At 46.6% G+C, this 25,657-nt stretch overlaps 1 protein-coding gene across 1 annotated transcript in view; it reads right to left on the bottom strand.

The window, feature by feature from the left end:
- Positions 1 to 25,657, bottom strand: part of LOC147705833 (ubiquitin carboxyl-terminal hydrolase CYLD-like) — a 199,882-nt gene that overhangs the window by 65,634 nt on the left and 108,591 nt on the right. The window contains exon 4 of the mRNA XM_086932277.1: positions 19,157 to 19,264. Coding sequence (XP_086788403.1) covers positions 19,157 to 19,264 — 108 coding nt within the window. The remainder of the gene's footprint in view (positions 1 to 19,156; positions 19,265 to 25,657) is intronic.

Below are 25,657 nucleotides of genomic sequence, written 5' to 3' on the forward strand. Positions count from 1 at the left end.
TCCTCCTGCTGTGAGAACCGTACTTTACGTTAGAGAGCAGCCTGAGATGGCCATTTGCAAAATGACCACCCCTGACTGGTTCTGATAGTTTGAGACAGAAGATCCAATCTCATGTCTAGAAGCAGTGCGTAAAAGTGGTACCCAAACACCTCCATTTTGTTCTATTTCTAGGTTCTTCATAACCAAAGAAGGGAGTGCTCCACAGAGTATTCAAGAACTACTGAGTGGCCAGGGCTTGGGTCTGTCTGACAGTCAGTCTCTCAAATGACATCACCTGAAGTCTTCACTTTCTGTTGAAGAATCAGTGAATTTGTCTGGAGCATAAAGGCCTACGTGATTGCTGAGATAGGGAAGGAGTACCTCTGGAACTACACGAGTAGAAACTCAGTTTGTTTCCGAACTTAAGAAAACCTAGAGAAAGCAGACTACCTGACTGATCGAATCTGATGCAGAATAAGAATCACAGTGGACCATGTACAACTGTACATCAGCCTGAAGGAAGCTACATCTACCTTGCTGTGCGTATCAGCCTGGTTCGATGATGGACTTCCTGACAAGTGGTCAGCACAGGATGCACTGAAGCTACCTGCAACATGTGTTAGCCTCTTGGCTCAAGTCGGGCTGCGAATGCCTGACTGTTCCTTAGATATATTACCATACCATTAAAGCAAACCATATTAAAAATAATTGCAAACTATTACAAATAAAAAAATAATAACTTATAACCCACAAACTGATAAAATAAATGAGGTTAAAATGTTCTATATTTTTAGGAAAATATAAAAGAACAATAGTCTTACCGCAAATATTATGTCCCACAATATCCTGCCATCGGGGTATTTTTGTAATAACATTAAAGAGCAACAATATTTTGAGACTACATTAAGTTAAAATACCTTGGTTACTCAAGACCGAATTTCCAACACCTTCTAACTTTCGAATGTTGAAAAGCAAGCGGAAACACATTAGGCAAACATAATATTCACACTAGCAGCTAACTGGACTAAGTAAAAGATGTGAGGGGACTTGAGCATATATAATCAATTATGAATTACGCAATGAAAATTGATATAACTAATCTATAAGAGAAGGTAATTCATGCACTGCACATGTAAATGTTGAACAATTTGGATTAAATGTTCTGAAAGTTAGGCATTCGTTTTTTATGTGTGTATTTTGTATCAAAAACCCAAAACTCAAAAAAAAAAATCCATGTGGATTCAAATATTTTGGTTGGGAAATATGTAAATTGAAGGAATATTTGGAAGAACACAATCCAGCAACTAGAATGTGCCATGATACAACTACACTTCAAAGAATGTTGGAATAGTGACCCAGCAGGTATGAATTATATGTGGCTATAAAACCGACACGTGCACTCTCTGGAGAGGAGCACTTAAAACGTATTATTAACGAAGGCAGACTTGCAGTGGGTCATTTGTGACTACTTAGAACCAAAGATGGTTGCACATGATTATAATGTGACCTAGCATTCTGTCATTATGACGAATTTGCAAAATGAAGAAAGCCAGTATGAAGAAATCAGGTTGATGAAACTTCATATTAGAGAAATGAAAAATTGGGAAAACACCCCCCCCCCCGAAAATAAAATATTTTCGTGGAAAATGAGTACATTGCCAAGGAATAAATCCCAGGTCAAGTTAAAAAAGTTACAATTCTAATTACAATAGGAATGGTAAGAAAAATGTTCATGAAAAAATAAGTTTGCGATTGTCTTTATTAGTTGTTGCATTCAGTTAACCAATAGTGAAGAAGAGAACAAGGGAATGAAGAGGCTTCAGTCTCATGCCTCCCATGAGGCAGGCGTAAGGTTTTCACTCAATGGCGTCCTAGAAAGTGGCGCACTGAAATCTTATAGATTTCAATGCACCACTTCTACGAGACTTTGATGCGGGGGAACGCCCACCCTGCATACATTATACCTGTTGCAGGTATAATGTAGCACAGGGGTTTACAAAGTGACGCATCTGCCTAGATGCGTCACGTTGTAATTAGGGCGCAACGTGGCGCATTGTTTATGACTCCGGTGCGTTACAAAAAGTGACGCACCGGCGGCGCAAAAGTGTTGCAAGGGCTCATAAATAAGCCCATACGTTTCTTTGCTAAGCGTAAATCTCCCGTTACTTCTTTCAAATGTAAACATATGCAAACATTATAACAGAATTCTAATGTTTTTATTGTTGTACTAAATGAACATTATTTGTCGAAGAACCGTGGAAGCATTTAGCTTGCTGTGTATATGGTGTAAATGTGTGTACAGTTTTAAGTTGCTAGAAGGCATATCACTATTTTAAAGGACAAGGGAACCCGCTAGGTAAGCAAGGACCTGGGGTATCAATTGTAAAAGAAACAAAGGTCCTTGACAAGGAAGTTGACATGATATGTGGGCTTAACACTAGTTCACTATTATGTGCCAAAAACGTTCTGTTTCCCACATATGTGAAGCAAATACATTGTAAATACTGCCCTTTTTGCTCCGTTTTTCCTCACATGCCTGAAATACCTTATATGTTTGTATTGTCTAAATGTACGTATAGCACTGTGGATGCAGGACTGTGTCCCACTGTTCCATTGTTTTCTTCTAAATCAATTTATTTAATTATTGAATAAATTTGCAAGTCCCGCTGGACTTTTTTGGTTATTATAGTGCATATTGTGGCCTATAATTATTATGGTTGTCAACTTCCTTGTCAAGGACCTTTGTTTCTTTTACAGAAGGCATATCACTGCCATTTCCCTCTTCCACAATAATTAACTTAGTCAAACAAACTTCCTTTAAAGGAAGATACGTTTATACATCATTAAGTTGTTAATTTATTATTTTTTTAATTTTAGTTTCTCTTTTATTCGTGCAAAATGAATGCTCTGATTAATATTGAGGTGGTGCTTATAATTGCAGGAACAAGATCAGAAACCTGACTTTTAAGTTTAGCAATATTATAAATATCTGTATGAACTCTTTCTGGTAGGTCTTGATAATTTCATCATCAGAACTGAATTGGACAGTTTGAGTTTTACAGATAGCTAGAATAAACATAATCATTTTGTGTCGCTGAGTACAAGGGAACCTGAAAATCATTGGGGGGTTGCAAATTTGTGGTGCTATAGCCAGTACATTAGATATTCCACTATGTAAGCAGCAATAAATACTAGCATTATCTCCATTTCCAAGCAACCATAATTTAGGAATAAAATAATTCAGGTACATGAAACCCCAGCAGTGTCTAGATTACACAACTTGGCAAAATAGGGAGGGATGAAATAGAACCAAGGCCCCTTTCAACGGTGGGCAATGTAACCAATAGGATACACTTCCTTCAGATGATTAAACACAGAAAAATGTATCCTAGATCACTACATACGTTTCCAGTTTTGCATACCCAATTCTACTTTGTAGGTGTGTGAGGAAAGGTGCCAAATGAGCGAAGAATGATTAATTATATTAATGGCAGTACTGCCAATTAAAGAGGTATCAAAAGAATATGATAAAGAAAGCCCCAGAGACAGACAGCTGGTTGGCCCATTGAGATTCATATGTCAATGTATTTACATACAAGTGATATAATCTTTGTATATTTTCAATTTAGGTTTCCCCCTTTTGCATTAAACGTTCATATCGGTGCACTTTTTGAACACAAATTTGAACATATTGTTTACAGACTTAGGGCATTGTTACGAGTTTGGCGGTCTTCAAAATGAGACCGCCACAGCAGCCAGAAAGACCCCCAAGTCCGTGGTGAGCCCATGGAGTGGCAGCGGTGTCATGGTGGTGGTCTGTTAGGCTCAAAAGAGAGACTACCAAGCAGATCTCAGCCGTGTGAGTGCCTAGTGCACGTTCCTGCACAGCGTGGCATGCACCATCATGTTGGGCATGACACACAATGCAGGAATGAGGGTGAAATTCCAGAGGGGGGCACAACATGTCGCACCCGCATGTATCCCCAGGCTCAGATTCGTCCGGGGGCCCTGTTAGTACCCCCATACCTGCATGTCCACCAACCTTTTCATGGCGGTGTCCCGCCATGAAAAGGGCGGTGGATATGCAGGTCGTAATATACTCTGTAGTGTCGGCCGCCTAGAGATAGCAGTCATTCTCAGTGGGGGCTAGCTGGTAGTCGCGCTGTAAGTCTATCCAGGAGAGGACATCCCCATGAGCCCAGAGATCCCCTATTTGGGAAAAGGTCAATTAAGTTCCATTTATTAAATCCTGGCTGCGCTCCCAGAGTGCCTAACTCCGCAGTATCCCATAGAGGTGTAGATTGCGTGATTTTACCCCTCCATCCCAGGGTCTTCAAAGCTATAGGCAGAGAGTTACCACGGTTTCCATTGGGCCAAAGGGGGAAGTGTTTCTATGTGTGCCATAGGTCACCCTGAGGTAACCCGATGGCTGCATAATCATGTTCATTCGGAATGCAGGTTTGTCCGGGGAGAAAAACCCAACTATTGGTGGTGGTGAGTTGCGCCACCCAGTCATATTTCTGAATATCAGGCAGAGCTATCTCCCATCATACCACCCCCTGGTGAGTTTAATTAGCACAATTCTTGCCAGGCCTCCATCCCAGAGTAATATCCTTAGTTCCTTTTCAATGACTTTAAAATATGAGGTATGCATCGGGAAGGTGTGTTGTGTAGAACATAAAGGAAAGGAAGTAGGAAAATCATTTTAAAAAGAGTGGCTCTGCCAAGAAGAGATAAGGGTAGGGATCGCCAATGAATGACATCTCATTTCAATATGTCCAGTGGCGGTGAGAAATTTCTGTTGAAAAATAGGTCTGGATCTGTTGTAATATATATGCCAAGGTAGCAAAACCCTTCTGTGACTATTGTTGCCTCACGACCTCGAGGCAATCGTGGCACCCTACCTCACAAGAGAAAATTGAAGATTTTTTATAATTGATAGTATAGCCTGAATTGGGGCCAACATTGGTAATGATCTGTATTAGCCTATTTAGTGTATTGACTGGGTCTTACACATACAGCAGACTGTTGTATGCACATAATGATATACTGTCTTCCCCATGATCATTCCAGTACAGACCACAAACCAATGGGTCCTGTCCGTTCCCGGTCGCCATGGGTTCCAGTATCGGCGACAAGGGGCAACCCTGACTGGTGCCACGCTGGAGGCTAAACCCATGGGACCGCCCGCCATTTGCTTTCACCTATGCTAAAGGGGCCATACAAATCTATCTCACCCAGCTCATAAAGAGCAGGCCAAAACCCAATCTGGCCAATTCCTCGAACATGTAGGGCCATTACACTGTGTTGAACACCGTTCTGGCATCCAGTGAGAGTACTAAGGCGCTCTCTTGGAAATTGTTTTCTGACTCAGTGATTCATGAATGCACCTCTGGCTAAGAGTGGTACTTCGGCATAGTATGACGCCTGATTGGTCTTGGTAGACTAGAGTTATGTTATGTTATAAGGTTTCTAAAGCTGGCAGCTTACTCCAGCTGCAACGTCCTGGTGCTAGGATTGCTCTCACAACAGAAACAGGAGGGATCAGGAGGTGATCAGGAATTAAAAGGACCTCTGGGAGAAAAAAGGATGAGCGACCAGATAAGATCTAATGAAGGCTAGGAAAGATAACTATACAGCCAGGTTTTAAGATTTTTCCTAAAGGAGGCCTCAGCTGGTTCTAATCTTGAATGCAAGGGAAGAGTGTTCCAAAATCTGGCTGTCGCAAACACCAAATGAGCGGCCACCCGGCTTTCCTTACCCTTGGAATAGCTGTGATTGCGGTCTCCAAGGATCTAAGGCAGCAGCCAGGCAAGTAGCACCATACCAGGTCATGCAGATAGCGAGGTTCTCTGTTGTTAAGGATTTTGTGACATAGGCACATGGCCTTAAAACTGATACGCTTCTCCAGAAGGAGTCAATGAAACTTGGCCAGAGCCGGCGAAACGTGTGCCCGTTTTGGAAGGCTAAGGAGGAGGTGGGGCAGCTGCATTTTACGGTCTTTGCAGCTTCTGGAGATTGTGTTTGGACACACCCACATACAAACTCTTTCAGTAGTCCAATCTCGAAACTACAAGGGCCTGTGTAACAGCCTTCCTTGCACACAGGGGAAGCAAATCGGAGATTTTTGTGATCATTTTGAGTATGGTAAAGCATTTCCCAGGCAGGCAAATTATTTGTTTGCAAAAGGAGAGAAGTGCGTCAAACCATATCTTGAGGTTTTTTACTTTGGGCTTGGGGTTTGGGAAAGCACCTATCGTCTGCGGCCAACAGGCCAAGGACCATATTGAGGGTTGAGTCCCAACTATGAGGACTTCAGTTTTGTTTAAGTTCAATTTAAGACAGCTGGAATTTATCCATTGGGCCAGTTCTACCATGCAGGATTCGAAGTGAGCTACTGACTCACCGACAACCTGGGCAAGAGTAATAATCAAGTGAGTGCCGTTGGCGTACAACACCATGGAGACATAATGTTTGCCGATGACATCTGCTGGGGGTGCATATAGATGTTGAATAACATAGTGCTAAGCATAGAGAAAGGGGAATCTCTTCAGAGGCATGAGGGGTGTTTACTACCTGAAAGGTGCGCCCTTGAAGGAAGGAAGCTAGCCATTTAAGGGCAAAGGAACAAACCCCACAGCTGCGCAGTCGCTGAAGTAACAAGCTGTGAGAGATAGTGTCAAATGCCGCACTTAGATCAAGCATGATCAAGGCGGGCGGTGTAACCTTTGTCTGCCAGGGCTCTTAGCGATTCTGAGGCCAGAAGCAGTGCTGATTCGGTGCTATCTGGAGCACGGAAGCCAGATTGAGACTCTTGCAACAGATTGCTGTCTTATATTAAAAGAGTCAATTGAGCATTGACATGTTTTTCAGTGACTTTGGCGAAAATGGGAGAAGAGAGATGGGTCTGAAATTTAACAGTAAAGCAGGGTCTTAAGAGGGTTTTTTAAGAACAGGTTAAAAATGGGGTGCTTCCAACATTTAGGCAGCAAACCAGATGCAAAAGAGATATTGAGATGGTTGAATCCCTGCAAGACGGATTCCATGGCTAATTTCAGGATCTTAGGGGGCTCAGGGTCCTTGGAAGAGCCTGATTTTATCCCGGTAACCAATGCTCATAGTTCCTCCAAGGAGGGATGGGCAGAACTGGAAAGACCTACAGTACCGGATGGGTCTTCCCCCCCCAAGCTTCATGACTACCAAACTTCTTTGCAGATTCTGGGAAAGATTAATAGATACCCGGCACCTTGTTATGGAAGAACTGGGCAATGGCATTACAACTTGGGGTAGCCTGCAAGGCGACCCAATCTAAGGACGTTTGCCGAGTTATGGGCCGAGTCAATTCTATTGGTGTAAAAAGCCCTCCTGGAGATTGAATGCTTTTATGATAAGTTTTCAAGTTGGCATGATAGTCCTGTTTACTAGTGGCAGTCTTCACTTTGCACAAGGTGCGCTCCAGTTGTTTCCAATAGTTTTTTTAAGGATATGAGCTCATCATTTAACCATTCCAAAGAGGGCTTAGTTCTGCGTTCTACACAATCTAGAGTTGTGAGAACGTTGAACAGGCAGGAGGTGAACATCTTTGCTAGGATCTTGACCTCGGCATTAAGGTTTGATATAGGCCAATATGAGACACTGTCATCAAGAGGTTTTCCTTCTTTAGGGATGCCCACAATGGTGGCCAGCCGCTGGTCCCAAGGCAGCGATATGAGTTGCTGACACTCCTTGACCATGCAAAGCAAGTAGGGGGCCAGCTTCGAGGCCATTAGTTTATAGAGTACAATTGGCACTCCATTTGGGCCAATGGCCTTGCCCGAGTTGAGGTCATGTATAGCTTGTATTATTTCATCTTCAGTTAGTTCTTCCTCAAGGAAAGCCCTATCGGACTGCGTAAGATTTGGGAGGTGAATGTCAGTCAGGAATTCCCTGGATTCCCAGGGTGTGGCACTTACCGCCGGGGAGTATATCTGGGTAAAGGAAGCATTAAAGGTATCTGCTGCACCTTGTTTATCTCTCACCAGTGTTCCAAGGCCAGTCTGCACCTCTAATACTCAGCAGCTTGTCTGTTTCCATCTGAATAACAAGGCTAAGAGTTTGCCCGCCTTGTTGCCCACCTCATAGAGGCGATGTAGTGCTCTGTAACCCACATTGGGTGCATCAGTGGCCTTGTCTTTATATTCTCTTTGCTTTAACAGTAAGGCATGTTGGAAGTCAGTAGAATCTCATGTAGTAAGTTCCATCTCTAACTCCTGCAACTCTTTTTCAAGGTTTCAAGTTTTGCTCTTTTGTGGTCTATGATCAGTGAGAGGCCCTGCCTTTTGAGTACTGTCTTATATGCCTCCTATAGAACCTGTGTTGAGGCAACCCGTTCTCTTTCAATTGCCTTGTTTGCTTGACGCATATCCACACAGATGCGTACAGCTTCTTCACTATCCTTTTTGGGTACTACCAATATGAGAGAAACCAATGGATTTGGACCAGTGGAATGGTCAATGATATTGTATTTGAGTAAGGAGTCAAGTTCTTTTTCAACAGCTTCCTGTAAGTGAAAGGCAATGTGTCTGTATATTTGAGCAATAGTATGGATGTCCTCATCAATGCGTATTTGGACTTTCATAATCTTAAGTTTTCCCAACCCATTAAACAATGAAGGGAAATGACTTACTATTTTGTGATGAGCATTCATTTTACAGCTCACGTATATCACTCCCATAGCATCAGCTGTGCTGAAGCTGAGTAAACAGGTGTTTGACTTCGTACCTTGCAGGACATGAATGGGTGCTTGAACTTTTGTTTTCCAATGCTTCATCGTTGCTACTGATGAACCTTGACTCTATAGGGGTGTCGATGCAGCCCACGTATATAATTTAGTCTGGGCAATGGAGACAGTTCATTATATATCTCCTCAGGCATAGTATTTATTGACACTCCACTGTCAATAATGAAAGGTATTGAACAACCATTGACTTTTAGTGTGATCTTCAGACGATGTTTGAATGACTTTGGTGCTTTGTCTTGTCGATTTCTCTTGGACTGGTGTTTTTTCTCACAGGCGGCCAGTCCAACATGTGCATGTTTCTCTGAGGTAAACATTGACATCACACAACCATCTTCTTCACTTTCACTTGATATGGAAGAACTGTTTGACGAAGATTTAGATATTGATCGACTTTGTTTGATGGTGATATGCCTCAGCTGATGAAGTCGCTTTGCCTTATGGGCGTGTGTCGAACTTCGCTTCCGGAACGTTTGGGCGGCAATTTTGTCTTCGCGCCTTGACACACTTACTTTTTCCTTTGCCTTGCATACCATCACAAAATGGTTGTGCTTTACACAGCCTTTGCAGATCTGCCCATGGGCGGGACATTTACCTTCGTTTGGAAACGAAAATCCACACCTGAAGCACAACTTCTTTTTCTGTGGGGTATTCACTCTGGGTCTCTCTGTCTTGTACTTTGGCTTACTTCTCATATTCTGGACTGACTTACTTTGGGGCACCTCCGACATCCATGTCAGCAGCTTGCATATCAGCAAGATGTCCAGCTCTGGTAGTCATGAGAACTCGCTCCAGACCCAGAGTTTCTCTCAGCATACTTCGTCTGACAGAATCTGACAAGCATCTGTCAGTCACTCTGAGGCATATAGCTTCCTCATCATTAAATTTATTGAACTTACAGTGTTAGATAAACGTATCCAGTCTCTCAACAAATTCATCAATGGTCTTACCAGCTTTCTGTCATTCTTTGACTGAAGAATTTGTAATCTACATTTGGCATTGGATTAAACTTGAGATTCAAGACTGTTTTGATTTGGCTGTATGCAATTTCGTCAGCTTGTGGCATATTTTTTGTGACTTCTTTTACACCTTCATCAGCAATATTCTTAAAGTACTCGATAATCTTCTTAATATCTGCTTCCTCAATCACATCAATGAAATCCTTAAATGTCTTATCCAGGCAGTTCATCTGTTGGCAACATTCAACTTTTTGGCGGTATCGAATGGCGGTGGTGGTTTTAAGAAAGCGGCAGCATTGTAACCATTAGTGGAACTTACTGACATGGAGAGCAGAGTTCTCTCCAGTGCTGCTTGGTGATCTTGTCTATGGAAACCATCTCTGAGGCCTTGCGGTGTACTGGCCTCTGGATCATCTTTGATAATGACAGGAAATGGGACCCCTTTCTTTGTTTCCATTGGAGAAGCAAACTGTCACACTTTCGATTGTCGCTCTCTGTTTCTGCTCTTCGTAAACCTTTGGAGTTCTTCTTAGCCCCACCCTGCAGCTTTGATGGGGTGCGGCTTTGGATATAGAAGGCTCTGCAAGCACCATCCCGGTACTTTATCTGGAGTTCCCTCCCTCCAGCGCTGTGACATGATGACTCTCTTTACTCAGCACAGGTAAGCAGATGACTGACTTTTATTACTTTGCCCTTTAGTGTCTCTTTGTGTTTTCTGACACCTCGTTGATCTCTGCCTCGCAGCACTGCTGTTTGCAGTGTTATTTTGTACTCTGTGGCGTTTTCAAAACCTGGTTGCATTTGCCTATAGTGTTATCATTCGGCGTGACTGTATGGCTTGGAGTTGCGAAGTAACATTGTGTTTCTATGTGCAGCCGTCCAGCAGGTTCTCGGCCACCAATGTGTAGACCTCAGTCAAGCTTCCCTTAGCGCCAAATGCATTTCACTGAACTGGTGCTGCGCTTTGACTCCACATAACAAATCGTTGATTCCTCACTGTGACAGGTGCACACGTTGCACGCACAAGCAATTTGCTGGACCACAGCAAATTCTCGGGTAGAGCACTGTCAATCTTCATGTTACTTATCCCCTATCTTGTCACCCATTGTAGCGTCCTCCCCAGCCTGTGTAGTCGCCAATGACTACAAAACAAAGAATAATTCCCTCGTGGCCTTAATTACTTAACAAATGTCACAATTTCTACTTGCAAAGAAGTCGTTCAAAGCATGGCAACCACATGTGTTTTTTTCATATTTGTAACTTATTTTTTCTTTTATATTCTTTTTACAAAATTATTTTTATACTTTTTTTCTCTAAATTCATCGTGATGATTTCTCATAAAAAGTAGTACATTAATTTAATTAACAATGCATATGTGAACAATAAAAACACCATACAGAGAACACATTTAAATTGTAAAATGTTATTAAAAATAATAAAAAATAAATAGATAAAATAAATCACTCTCACCAGTGCCTCATACATACACTCTCATACACTCCACATTCAATCTTTATTCTGTGTCTGGGAAGGGTCTTTATCTCGGTTTTCAGTCATCACTTCAATTTCTCTTAGTTCTCATATTATTCCAGTTTGGTGCATATGGTATTGAAGTAAGACTTCAATCTTCCGTAAATTCAAGTCATACCGCCACTGAGTTTAAGAATACCTATGAGACAATATTTATATAAAAGAGAATTTTGCAGACTATGATGTATATCTAGTATGGGGAGCAACCGACCAAAAATCGAGTTGAAATAAAAACATTGCCAATGAGATTCCATATTAGGATAATCTACCTAATCTACTGATGACTGAAAACCGAGATAAAGACCCTTCCCAGATTTGTTGCTAGGATATCCATACAGAGTCCAAAAATTGTTGAGACGAGCTTTGTTCTGCTAAAGGTCCTGAGGAAGGTGGTTCCAACCCACCGAAACGCGTTGACCTAGCGTGATAGTTCACAGAATTATCTGTGACTCCTTAGACACAGAATAAAGATTGAATGTGGAGTGTATGAGAGTGTATGTATGAGGCACTGGTGAGAGTGATTTAGATGTGTTCTCTGTATGGTGTTTTTATTGTTCACATATGCATTGTTAACTAAATTAATGTACTACTTTTTATGAGTAATGATCACGATGAATTTAGAGAAAAAAAGTATAAAAATAATTTTGTAAAAAGAATATAAAAGAAAAAAGAAAAGTTACAAACATGAAAAAAACACATGTGTTTGCCATGCTTTGAAGGACTTCTTTGCAAGTAGAAATTGTGACATTTGTAAAGTAATTAAGGCCACGAGGGAATTATTCTTTGTTTTGTTATTGTGTTCCTCTCTTTTCCCTGGCCCAAAAGTACTCTAAGAGGGGGTCCTGTATATATGTTGATGTCGCCAATGACTACGCCACACACCGAGCTTAGTAATAACACATCTTTACTATTCTGTTTGTAACTGTGAACTTAACATTCGAAACCTGCATTCACTTCACTACGCTCTCATGCATACATCACAGTTCTACGGAGTCCATCAGGAGCCACAGTGGTTCTGTCATTACAAACTCACACACTACAATTGTTTCTGAGGATAGCTCAGTCCTCGTTGGTATGCTTATATAAGCATATTATGTTTTTAGATTTTCTTGTTGATAGAAGAATTCTTTTAAAATTGTTGTCATTGTCAAAATCGGTATGTAACACAACATTGTAAATAATCTTACTTTAGCTTCTTTTGAGAGGGCAATTTATGTGAGGTTTGTGTCTGATCTTCTAATGTCTAATGGGTTTTTAGCTACACAATAAAATATGTACATACACGCTTTAGATAGTGGTTCATAGGAAGGTTTAAAATTGTCCCTTAGTGTAAATCTAAGTCCGAGTTTTCTAATGTGGCATATATGTTAAATGTTGGCAGTGTAGGAAGATTATGTTTCAGGATGCAGAAGGAATACAAAATATAGTTTTGTTTACAGGGATGGGATTGTAATAAACAAGCATTTACAATGCAATGGTTTTGCCTTTGTTAAAGTTAGAGCTATTGGCATTGCTCTTGACATTATTTTTATTTATGTTTTTTTAACATAAATAAATGGCATTGTCATTTACAATGCCACTAGCTTTATCTATCGCAAATGACACACACAAACACACACAGAGCCGCCCCACACACACCCCCACACAGAGCCCCGCACACACAGCCCCCCACACACACAGCCACACAGAGCCCCCCACACACACAGCCACACAGAGCCCTCCACACACACAGCCACACAAAGCTTCCTACACACACAGCCACACAGAGCCCTCCACACACACCAACACAGCACAAGCAGGCAACAGGGGCAGACGGAGGCACAAGCAGGCAACAGGGGCAGACGGAGGCACAAGCAGGCAACAGGGGCACACAGAGGCACAAGCAGGCAACAGGGGCCCACAGAGGCACAAGCAGGCAACAGGGGCCCACAGAGGCACAAGCAGGCAACAGGGGCCCACAGAGGCACAAGCAGGCAACAGGGGCACACAGAGGCACAAGCAGACAACAGGGGCACACAGAGGCACAAGCAGGCAACAGGGGCACAAGGAGGCACAAGCGGGCAACAGGGGCACAAGCAGGCAACAGGGGCACGAAAACGGAGGCACAAGCAGGCAACAGGGGCAGGTGGAGAAAACACAATTTTCAACAGCCCACTTGGCTCTGCAACAGTTGCCTTTGAAAAGCAATACGGCGTAATGGGCATGATCAAATCCCGTCCCCTGCATAAAAAAAAACAACAGCCTGAGGCGACTGCTAACACAGATGTAGTACAAGGCATTACACGGCAAGGGTGCTGCTGCCGGCAATTATCCTGGTATTTAAACAAATCTCTCTCTCTCACACACAGAGCCGCCCCACACACACCCCCACACAGAGCCCCGCACACACAGCCACACAGAGCCCCCCACACACACAGCCACACAGAGCCCTCCACACACACAGCCACACAGAGCCCTCCACACACACCAACAGCACAAGCAGGCAACAGGGGCAGACGGAGGCACAAGCAGGCAACAGGGGCAGACGGAGGCACAAGCAGGCAACAGGGGCACACAGAGGCACAAGCAGGCAACAGGGGCACACAGAGGCACAAGCAGGCAACAGGGGCACACAGAGGCACAAGCAGGCAACAGGGGCACACAGAGGCACAAGCAGGCAACAGGGGCACACAGAGGCACAAGCAGGCAACAGGGGCACACAGAGGCACAAGCAGGCAACAGGGGCACACAGAGGCACAAGCAGGCAACAGGGGCACACAGAGGCACAAGCAGGGGCACACAGAGGCACAAGCAGGCAACAGGGGCACACAGAGGCACAAGCAGGCAACAGGGGCACACAGAGGCACAAGCAGACAACAGGGGCACACAGAGGCACAAGCAGACAACAGGGGCACACAGAGGCACAAGCAGGGGCACACAGAGGCACAAGCAGGCAACAGGGGCACACAGAGGCACAAGCAGGCAACAGAGGCACACAGAGGCACAAGCAGACAACAGGGGCACACAGAGGCACAAGCAGACAACAGGGGCACACACGTGCAAAAGACACCCACAAGCTGACAGCCCAATTATCTTGAGCCACAAAATGTATACAGACCCTTAATTCGGATCACGTTTATTTTAGTTTCAAGTCACCATACCTAGAAAAGACATTATGTAAATGCAAAGATACTGGATCGATTTGAAATATTACGCTCTGCATCTGCACAGTTGAGCCCAAGTACCCACCCAGTGACACCCGTCCATTTCCACACGAAAAATCCACGTAAAGTATACACGAATATTAAGAAGCAGTCTCATCGAGCACACGTCGGGCATCGGCCAGCTCGCCCTCATACAACGCCTTGACCCCAGTTACCTACAATGAACCGCATATCAAAAGACCTAGAAATATGCGGACAAACTCACTTTATCCAAAAGTTTTCCAGCTTCATTCCTCACATGTAACTTGCAGCATTTTCAGTCATAGCAGCCGGGGTGACTTTGCTTTTGGCTACATCTCTCGAGATTGAATCATCGAGTTGGGCTCAGTCATTCCGATCCTTACGACTCGGGGGGGGGGGGGGCTCGCGCGGGGTGGGGGGGGCTCGCGCGGGGTGGGGGGGGCGGGACTTGGGGGTGGGGGACGACGACGACGGGACTTGCGGGGGGGGGGGGGGTGGAGTCCCTCGGTGATGGTCGAACCCTCTCTCCAGACCCTCTGTCCCTCAGCTGCAGGCCTCGAAGAAAAAGCCCTGGGGGTTACACTCTCGGGACTGTCCGAGGTCTAAGCCTGTAACCACAAAACAGAGCGGCCACATTCTCCGCCCATGAGCCGAGCCATTCACACAGGCCACTCCCCACCCAGCGGGACACCAGAAGGGGCCCTCCCACAGAATCCAGAGACACCCCCTCTCCACGGCAGCACTCCAGGGAAACTCCCACACCGGTGAGAGCCACAACGAGGGACTCCCCGCTCCAGTGACAGCCCCAGATGGGACTTCCCAAGGTACCCAAAGAGACCCCGAGAGAGGTACTCCCACAGTACCAAAAGAATGCTCACTCCAGTGACAGCCCAACAAAGGGAGACTGCCACACAAGTGAGAGCCACTGAAAGGCGTCCCCCCCCCCCCCCCCACCCGGAGAGGGACACTTCAAACCAGCAAGAGCGACAGAGAGACACTTGGAGAAATGATTGTTACACCCGGAGGACAAATCCCCACGAGGGAGACTCCCTCGCGAGCATCAGAGAGGGGCCCTCCAGACCAGCAGGGCCGTGTCAGAGACAGCCTCTCACGTATAACACCTGCACAGAGCGGTGGTCACTGCCCTTCCAAGACTCTCAGGGGTGGACAATGTATACGTCCCACCGAAATCGACCCTAGTCACATCCAGAGACGGGTGCGCCCCCTGCGGGTCTCCTCCAGGCCCGGGTGTGGGGCCGTGTCCACCTGCTTTGAGGGGTGACGGGGCCGCATCAATAGTGCAACATGATATGAACTGTGTTTTTTTTCTTAAAGGAAAAATAGTTACGTCTTTTTAAATATTTTAAATGCCTGCAAATTGTTTGACCGTTTCTCTGTCATGATGATACTGTTATGGTTTTTATTAACGTAAACAATAAAGCATTGACTATGACAGTGCAACAGAATAGCTGTGTTTTAAACTATGGTGATCTGCGGGCGGCTGCCTGGAGCCCATGTAAGAGGTTCTTAGCACCGCCACTCACACGGGATTTACCCACACAGCCCGGCACACAAAGAGGCAAGCCTGCACACAGTGCACAGTCAGTGACCCTCCCAGCACAGACACTCACCAGCCTTGCCCCCCAAAATGCTAACAGTATCCAACCACCCAGCCCTAGTCCAGACCATTATGACGCTACTCCCGGCCCTGACCGCTTCGCCTACAAATCCTTGGTTTAGCCCAATTAGACCAGTGAAATCAAAAGAAGACGCCAACTCTGAGATTGCACGATGCTACCACACAAGAGTGTAGGGCTGGAAACAGTGTCTGCAGTGACCCAGAGGGAAGTGCTCGCCCATCCCTCAGTCCAAGCTTCTACAGGGTTGCAGTCACTCAGCACAGACACCCAAGAAATGTCGCCCACCAAGCACAGACACCCAAGAAGTTTCGCCCACCAAGCACAGACACCCAAGAAGTGTCGCCCACCCAGCACAGACACCCAAGAAGTTTCGCCTACTCAAATTAACCAGATTGCTTCAACTAACCAGGAAAGACACGCACGGCTGGTTCACCCCATCAACTAAAGCACAGAATCCCGTCCGCGGGGGGGGGGGGGGTATTTACCCACACACACCTGGTCGAGGGGGGGCTCGCGCGGGGGGGGGGGGTGGGGGACGACGGGACTTGCGGGGGGGGGTGGACTCGCGCGGGGAGTTAAAAAGTACATTTTTAGTGCGGCTGCAGAGTTCAATATCATACTGATGGCTTCGTAGGCACTTCAATTATCAACAGGCATTACAACTGATAATTACTGAAACCGCAGGCGTAAATGCTGTAATGCAGCGGGAGGGGGCGGGAACGGCCACACACTGACAGCGGGGGGGGGGGGGAGCGGGAACAGACACACAGAACACATCTATTTTTCCATTTCGAGCACTGGGTTTAACAGAGGCTACTTGGGGGCACAGTTCGTACATGGGGGGTATAGGGGCTGTCTTACCAGAGGGAGGCTCAGCCTTACCCGTGGGGACTGAGAGAAGAGTAACTAAGTCAGTCTAGGTAAGAGGAGAGTACACCCTGCACCTCCGAGTAAGAGGTGCACAGAGGCTACCTGAGGGCACGAGCCAGCACATCCTTAGCGAGTGCTCAGATTTACCCGTTCTATGGGTGCCGAGGATGTGACCCGTTAGTGTTTTTGCACCTGTGCATTCTGGAATAAATGGGACTGCAAGTCCCAGGATGCAAAGCAACCTTCTGGTCTGGATAAGCTACACGCGCGCGGAACCGGGATTCTTGAGCGTTCTGTACGCGGGGGGCGGGACACATACAGTACCAAAGGCTGGGAGAGGGCATATATTGGAATTTGTAGGGCGGAGAGCGGATTGCACCTGATGGACTAGAGTTGGTGTCCCGGGGAGCACACACTGCGCCCCAGAGAGTGAGGCGTGGCCAGGGGAAGGTGAGAGGCGCTATTGGGGAGGGAGTTGTGAGGTGAATAAAAATGAGGGAGGGATGGTGAAGAAAGATAAAGAACCAGGGGAGTGGGGTACACGGGAGGGGCTGGTGTGCTGTGAGTAGCGGGGGAATGCACAGTGCGATTAAGGGTAAGGGGCAGTGGTAAAAGGGGAGGGAATCAGGGAAAGATCAGTGGGAGGAAAGACATAAGACCTGCTAAAGGGGGTGGGGGGGAGCAAACATTGACATAAGAGGAGGGGGTTGGATGGAAATTCGTGGCTTGAGGGGAAGCACCTGCGGTAGAGAATGTTCGAGTTTCCGAGCCCATAAGGAAGTTGCTGATCTTGTCTTTGGGGGTTTTCTTTGCATTCGGGTACCTGTGCTCTGATGAAAACCTCGACAACGATGCCAACAAGTTCCAGAATGCATTGTAAAACACTTGGACTGGTTCATCTGCACCGACTTTAAAGGTGAGTCTTTGGTGTGTCACAGAAGGAAGAGATTAGGAAACCCCAAAACGCAGCAAGCACCGACCGGTGCAAGAGTGGTGCACTTGACTGATGCTGCCGATCTTTCGCCTCCGGGCGGGTGCAGCTTTCACGTATGCTGAGAATCGAGTGACACTTGCCGTGCGGCCTCTCTCCTGTGCCTGGCAGCCTGGACGGAGTTAAGTGACACCCAAACGCAGCAAGCACCGACCGGTGCAAGAGTGGTGCACTGTTGGCTGATGCTGCCGATCTTTCGCCTCCGGGCGGGTGCAGCTTTCACCTAAGATGTCTAGCTCATATTAAAGCCACAAGAAGGAGCCAACTGTTAATGCTCACCCACGGGCCGCCCTACCTCCACTCCCGCCCATGTGCCGCTCTCCGGCACCAACAGCAGCCGCACGGAGCCCTCCCCAGCCCTTCAGACTCACCGGGCTCTCTTGGGCGGGCTCCTCCGGGCGGCGGCCTCTCTGCTGGGCGGCGGCTCGGCGGCGGGTCTCCTCCTCATAATGAAGCACCGCCTTCTCCTTCCGCCGTCGTCCTCCCGAGTGGAGCCGCCAGGCTCCCGATCCACTTCTCCTCCGGGGCGCCGGGAGCCCCCAGCAGCGGCGACGCGACCTCTCCTCTTCCCCGGTCTCCCTCTGGGCACGGGAGACCGGCAACTCCCGCAAAGGCTTCCCCCAGGCAGGGGGAAGCGGAACAACACGTCCTCCCGGCCCCGCCCACAACCAGGCGGCGGGCCGGACCTCTGCTTCCGGGGAACAGCCAATGGCTGCGCGGCAACTCTCCCTGGGCCACCCAATGGCAGCGCGGCCCTCCTGACGAGCCCACTGGCTCTGGTCGCGCTGTCGAAGCCACGGCGGCGGTTTCTGCTATTGAACGAATGGGGAAAGGGTTTCCCAATACTAAGGACTAGTGGACTCGCCATAAATCCTCATTAGTGCGCAAGAGGGCAAAGTGGTAGGATGCAGTAGTGCCGGCAATGCCGGACCAGACACGGGGGCGTTCCCGGCGTCCCGTGACGTCGGCAAAAGCCAAAGAATGTCGGGAACGCCCCCGTGTCTGGTCCGGCATTGACGGACAGGCCCCTCGTCCAATGGCAAGGCTCCGTTTACGGAGCCAGCCAATCAAGGACGAGGGCCGAACAAAAGCCACACTACAGTTCTCAACAGGATTTCGCCTGCGCGAAAAGCTGCGCAGAAAGCGCAGCTTTCGCTAGGCAAAACCTAACGATGGATCGTCCACTCCCCGATGCAGCACAAATAAACATTATAACGTCCATGTAAAGGAAGAGATGCCCCACTCACTTCCTCAGTGGATTGACAATATCCTGCCTGAGTATTTGCTGCACTCGCTCATCGCAGACTTCCGGAGCGTGGAGGATGCAGTCCAGTGCAGAGGAGAAGCTGAAGAGGCTGAAATGAGACAAGAACAGTGGGGAATCAGTACTGGTCCTGCCAGATAAGCAATTGTTTTGAACAGCATAGCATAGCATGATAAAATAATTTGCTTAATGTATGAAATAAATACAAGCAAATCTATAGGCTCTGGCAGTGCCTATACTATCGCTATTCTTATATGTGCAGCTCTAATATGATCTGGAGCCGAAGAGAAGACGCTTGCAGATGAAAACACAAGGAAAAGGGGAAGGGAGGGACTACAAAGGAAATGAAATGTCTAGACAAGAGCAACCTACAATAAGAGATGTATAATGGGCAATTCCTTATTTTGACTTCATATCTGTACTTTTTTTGGAACTTGCGTTTAATTGTTTTCAGAAAATGTTAATAAATAATTTAAAAAAAAGAAAGTATGCTGCTAAAAATCTGAATGTCTGTCACTGGTGACTAGGATGCCAGATCCTACCTGCTCCTAAAATAAATAGATGAACATAACATCCAGAATCCACCGAACCCGGACTATTGCTGAGATGTACAATTCAAACACCAGCAAGAGGGGCTGGGGGGTGCATTTACTTCCTTGCACTAGGGTCTAAGACAGTGTCTACGCTACTGGCCTGAAGCACTTGACTGGACTTCCGGTCTCGAAGAGCACAATATCTCAGTGCGGCACACAACAAAACAAAAGTATATAATAGTGGTTGCAACGCTTGGTGAAAGGAGACTTCCGATACAGCCAGAGGAGAACGCTTTGTGAAGTTATGAGTGAAACACATTTTTTATCACTTTATCTAGTGGGCACCATAAGTGTAGGTGTTCATTGCCCTAAGACTACTTTGAATGGAGATATTTGTGGAATCATGGTGCTGCTTTGGAGTCACTTTCAATTTCTGGTCCCAAACCGGTGACTTCTTACTAAAGTCCATTCCATGACTTCTCTGCCAGCTGGGTTTAGTCCTGGTACCTGCATATTACATTGTAGACCCAGCTGGGTTCTCTTATACCTTACGATAAACCTGTTTATGAGTGGGTAGGAAGGGACTGAGGGTTTTACCACACCCAGCTTTTACTAGTCCCAGTAAATACCTCATATTCTGAGTTGAACCTCGGAAAAAGGAGGGATTATATATGGGTGGCTCCTCAATTTTAGCAGTGGAGTGTCGCCACACAAGCCCCAGACCTGAAAAATAAAATTGTAATAAAGTTTACTTATTACCAATTTAGTTTTTCAGCAACCCGTCCCAAACTAAGAGGCCCATTACGATGGTGGGTGGACTTCACCGTAACGGTAAACAGGACCGGCCGGCAGAGGTGCAGTTGTCCCGCTGTGCCCATTAGGAGGCGACCGCCAACGTGACGGTCGCATCCCGCATATTCAACAAAGTGGCGGGTGGTGCTGTAAGCAACACCTCCACAATGTTGAAAATGTATTTTATGCATTGGCATGCACAGCGTGACAGGCACCGCTCAGTGCCTGCCACCTTGTGAATGCCAATGTAGGGGGCTATCATGGGTACCCCCCCAAGTGCAGCCCCACCCCCCTGGGGGTCCGCAACGGGCCCCCAAATTAAACTCTGCATGCCTTTCCATAGCGGAGTCTCCGCAATGGAAAGGCATTCCACTGCACACATCATAATATGGAGGCACCGCCAACATATTATGGGCCTTTTCCGCCAGTCAGGCATCGTGACGATTGCCTTCTGGCAGAAAAGCGGCAGACAGTCTTTCCGTCCGCCGCGGTACCCCGGCCATGCTAATGTGGCGGGGTTAAATGGCCGTCCGGCATGGTGTTTTGGCGGGCGGATCGCCACCACCGGTATGGCGGTGGCGATCCACCCGCCATGATAATAGGCCTGCAAGTTAAAGGATGGGGTGGGGAAATTATTGCCAAGGGTCAAGCAGGGAGCTAAAGTTTAAAATGTGCATATCTCTTTGGCCGGCCGTCTTGTGACGGCCACCCAGATATGTGCATTTTAAATTTCTCTAACCTAGCTGTCTTAGACAGTTAGGTTAGAGACAGCTCAGGCCTCCAGTGCTCTTGAGAGCACTGAGTGAGGTAGATCCCTCAATCCTGGCACATTTCTCATGCTGTGAGAGTAGCGCCAGGATAGGGTAGTGCCATTTTCTGGTTCCAGAGCTTTGAGAATACACCGTATGGAGAAGAACTTCGCGCTGCCAGCAAGGAAGGTAAGTCTATTTTATTTGTTAACATTTGTATTTTTTGTGTTCCCTGCCCCACCACCCTCGGTACATGCCAGCCCCCACTAGGATTACATGCAAACATAGCTCTAACTGCACTTATTTCCGAATGTATTGGAGTTTTCCCCTATATTTTCCCCCTATAAATTTAGACAGGTCAGACCTGCAAAACTTTATTCAGAGAAAATTGCGGGGGTGTGGCAATTATTGCATACTGTCTCTGCTGATTACATTATTCTTCTGTAACATCCCTGGGCTCATACTAATCCCTACAAGGTACTATTGCCTTCCAACTGGATAAGGAAGTTACTTCCTTTGCACACTTAACCTAAAAGCACAGACATAATAGCAGACTTACTCCAGGAGACAGAAAAGTGGTTTTGAACTCGAGCATTTTATGATGCATTTGATTATTTAAAAAATCATGGCTGGTGATAAGTGCATTATATGTTTCAAAGAACATCTCTTTCCTTTTATAGAAAACCAGAGGAGTTAACACTAGGAAGCACACAGAAACCCTGAAGATCCTTGCACATTTTAGGCTTGAGATAACACCCAGATCATAATTATAGTGTTTATACTGTAAGGTGCTTATGTACAAAGAATATCCACCCACATTAACAATGCTAACCTCTATGGTGAAAGATCTCTGGCTAAGCCAGGAAGCTCTCAAGTCTCAGGTTTTCTATTTTGGGCTGTTTTTTAATGTTCAGTCAAGGAGGTTAAGGTGCCCACAGATGTTAGAATAAATGAAATCGCTATGATATGTCTACACTTGACCTAGTCGTTCACCCATGCAGCAAGGTTGAACTCCCTCAGTGGGTTCGGGCCCAGGTTGTTGAGAATACACTAATCATGCCCAAAATGTACAGTCACACAAAAGCATAGCACTCAAAAAGGACAGGGTTCCGACTAAAGTGCAAAGTGATCATTGTAGGGGAACAAGACCTAGTTAAAAAAATAACATGTCTGAATGTCCAGATAATGGGACCACACTGGGGGTGCTGGGGATTGTAGGAGGCTGGCATAGTATATAGGGCGCACTTATGTAAGTGGGCACCCTGCACTAATCCAGACAACCCTTATGGGGGTTTTAGTGGTCTTAGACAACCTTAGAAAGCTCTCTAAGTAGTAGCTGTGGAGAGCAGCCTTTAGGCTTAGTCAAAAAGGAGTGTAAAGCAGCTTGTTTTACCAGAACGTAACTTTAATGATTAAGTGAAATAAAACACACAGTATAATTATAAAAATATGTATTTATTATAAGACACTCACTAACACTTACAAATATCTCCTACCCGGAGATATATACAATGCACACACTACTTTGCAATAAAAACAGGTACGTACCACAAACACACGGTGGCCGCCAGGGGGAGACCAAACCATATACTAAAATAGAGGTATGCGAACCACGACTCAAGTCAAGACTAAACTCAGAAGATGTAGAAGTGCTGGGAACCCAAGGAGCCACCTGAGGTAAGTAACCAGGAATCCCTTGGAGGCCGTGTGAAGAATGGGAACATAACTGCGTGCTCCATTCTTGTTAATGGGTAAATCATGGTTGCAATTTTAAAGAAGAAGGACCCTTCCCAGTGGACCCTGAAGAAACCCCATGGAAGACAGAAGGTTAGAGAGTCACCCCAGCCGTGGATACCCTAGGAACCAGGATACCTACTCCAGGGTAGCCGGGTGCATAGGTGTGAAGTGGCGTCGGAAACCGCCGTCAAACTCAATGGAGAACTTCAGGAAGATGCCGCTACTGGGGAAGGTGAAAGTGTCCGGTGGAACCCAGAGGTGGTTTTAAGATGAGAAGTACTTGCAAACAGACGGGACAGACTCTATGCCACTCAGGAATGACCAGGAGCCACAGAAGACAAATGTCCACCGATATTAGGTGTTGCAGGAGAGTTGACTGTGACCTGGGAGCTGCAGCTGTGGGGACCAGGTGATGCTGAGGAAGACCAGGAGCCATTCACAAGCTGTCCCACGCCGACTGTGGAGACTTAAAGGGTCGGTGTCCGTCGGGAGCACCAACAAGCCTTGGCAACAGCAAACAACGTTGAGAGCAAAAAAATGTGCAGTGTCAGGACCAGCAAGGTCCAAGTGACTCACCACAAGCAGGGGAGTCCGAGCAGGCCCGGAGAAATCAGGAGAAACCACTGGAATCAAGGAAGATCCTCAAGAAGACCCACAGGCTGGAGGAACTGGAGTCACAAGAGGACCTCAAGCAGCTCACCAATGATGCAGGCCCAGGGTGCAAGAGATGCGGTGAGGATAGAGATCTTGGTCACAGGAGATGCTTGAGGTAGAGGCTATTTGGAGGCTGAAGGTCTTTAAGGAAGAAAGCCAACAAGCCTTTGCAAAGACAAGTTGACACCGTGAACTGGGGTTTGGTTTCTGCAGTTCCAATGAGGGATACTGGCTTCAAACTTGGTGTGAAGACAGTGCAGGCCTTGAGGGAGTTGTAAAACCATGACCTGTGTCAATGAGCCTTTCAAAGTCTGTGGGAGCCCAGGACCATCAGACCAGTTAGCTTGGTTAATGTGCCTGCAGATGCAGGGAAGTGATTCCTTCACTTCAAGGGAGATTCCTTCAGGTGTCTTTGATGTCCACAGGCCTTGGAAGAATCCTGTATGAAGCACAGGCATGGACGTTGCAGCAGACGAGCAGGGTGGAGAGACCAGGAGCAGCAGGAGTCTTCCCAGTTGCTGCCTTGGTAACCAGAGCAAAGTCCAGTGAAGTCCAGAGTGCCCAGACAGTCAAAAATGAAGTGGTATCTTGATCTGAATCTTGTCCAACTGCAAATCTATGGACCCACCCACAGGTAAGCCCTTAAGTACCCTAAGGAAAGGGTAGGGACGATTCAAGGGGCCCTCCCAGAGGATGGGCTGAACAGTGGGGACGATACTCCCATGTCCTTTGTCCAGTTTTGCGCCAGAGTGAGAGCCAACGACTCAATGAACTGGTTTGAACTGGACTATGCAAGGAGGGCACCACATTTGCCCTGCAAGCAGTCTCAGTAGCGCTGGCACACGCCCCACCCTGCCCCAATACACTAAACCCTGTCTGGGAGGTGGTCACACCTCCCTGTGACAGGATATCTTTTGTTCTGCCTTCCACTGCTCGGATGGCTCAGCAGCAGGAGGGCAGAAACATGTCTCTGTTCTGCAGTAGCACTGGCTTGATGTCCGGTTCTGAAAGACTGGTCCCAGGATCACTGATAGTGTATAGAATCATACCTCTCACACCATTTATGGGGGGTATGATTCCAACATGTTTGAGACCAAACATGACAGGGTTCGCTACAACCAGTTTAGAGCTGGTCATCGCATAAGGATGCATGGCCCCTCTATTTGTTATAATTGCTGTTGCACTTACAACCCGGGAGAATGTACTCCAAAGGTTGCAGGGGGGTTCTGCTCATGCAGGGTCACCCTCACACTTAGAACCGAGCACCCTGCCTTCAGGATTGAAAGGCCTGCCATAGGGGTGACATAGGTTTTAAGTGCAGTGACCTCAGATATAGGGAAACCTTTGTCTGTCGTAAGTGGTGCTAGCACCAGCTTCCCAGGCTCCAGTGGAAGGCCTGTAGTCATAGTTTGAGTGGTCTCTCATCGGTGTCATAATACATGCATCAGCCCATGAGGGACCCATTGTGTACCTATGCCCTGGGTGCCTCAGTACCATATACTAGAGGCTCATAAGAGTACACCAGTAGCCAATCTGGGATGTGCCTAAGTACTCACCATAACCAATTTAGGAGAGAAAGCATAGAGGGTTGGGTCCTGATTAGCAGGATCCCAGTCAGACTACTCAGAAACAGCAAAACACCAGGCAAAAAGTGGGGGTAACCATGAAAGCATATCCTACTTTCTTACAGGGAGTCTGAGGCACTAAGCACAGTTTGGGAAATAAAGGGATAAGGGTTTAGCTGGTCTATACACAAAGATGATGCATTTGGAATACTAGTGCTAAGTTTGAGTTTGTACTTAAAGTACATGTCTTAAGAGTACCAATGACCAATATCCCAACTTGCCAGCCAAAATGATGGCTGGCTAGTGCCACTATGGAGCCCTGGTAACTTTTAGCTAGGGTAGGATGTTTACCACTTTCACTGAAGTTCTTATACATGTGATGTGAGTTTCTTGTTTTTACTGTGATGTGCAAAGCCACTACCAATGGCAAAAATTATTCTCTACAATTTCCAAA

Source organism: Lissotriton vulgaris, chromosome 7, assembly GCF_964263255.1.
Source record: "Lissotriton vulgaris chromosome 7, aLisVul1.2, whole genome shotgun sequence".
NCBI lineage: Eukaryota > Metazoa > Chordata > Amphibia > Caudata > Salamandridae > Lissotriton > Lissotriton vulgaris.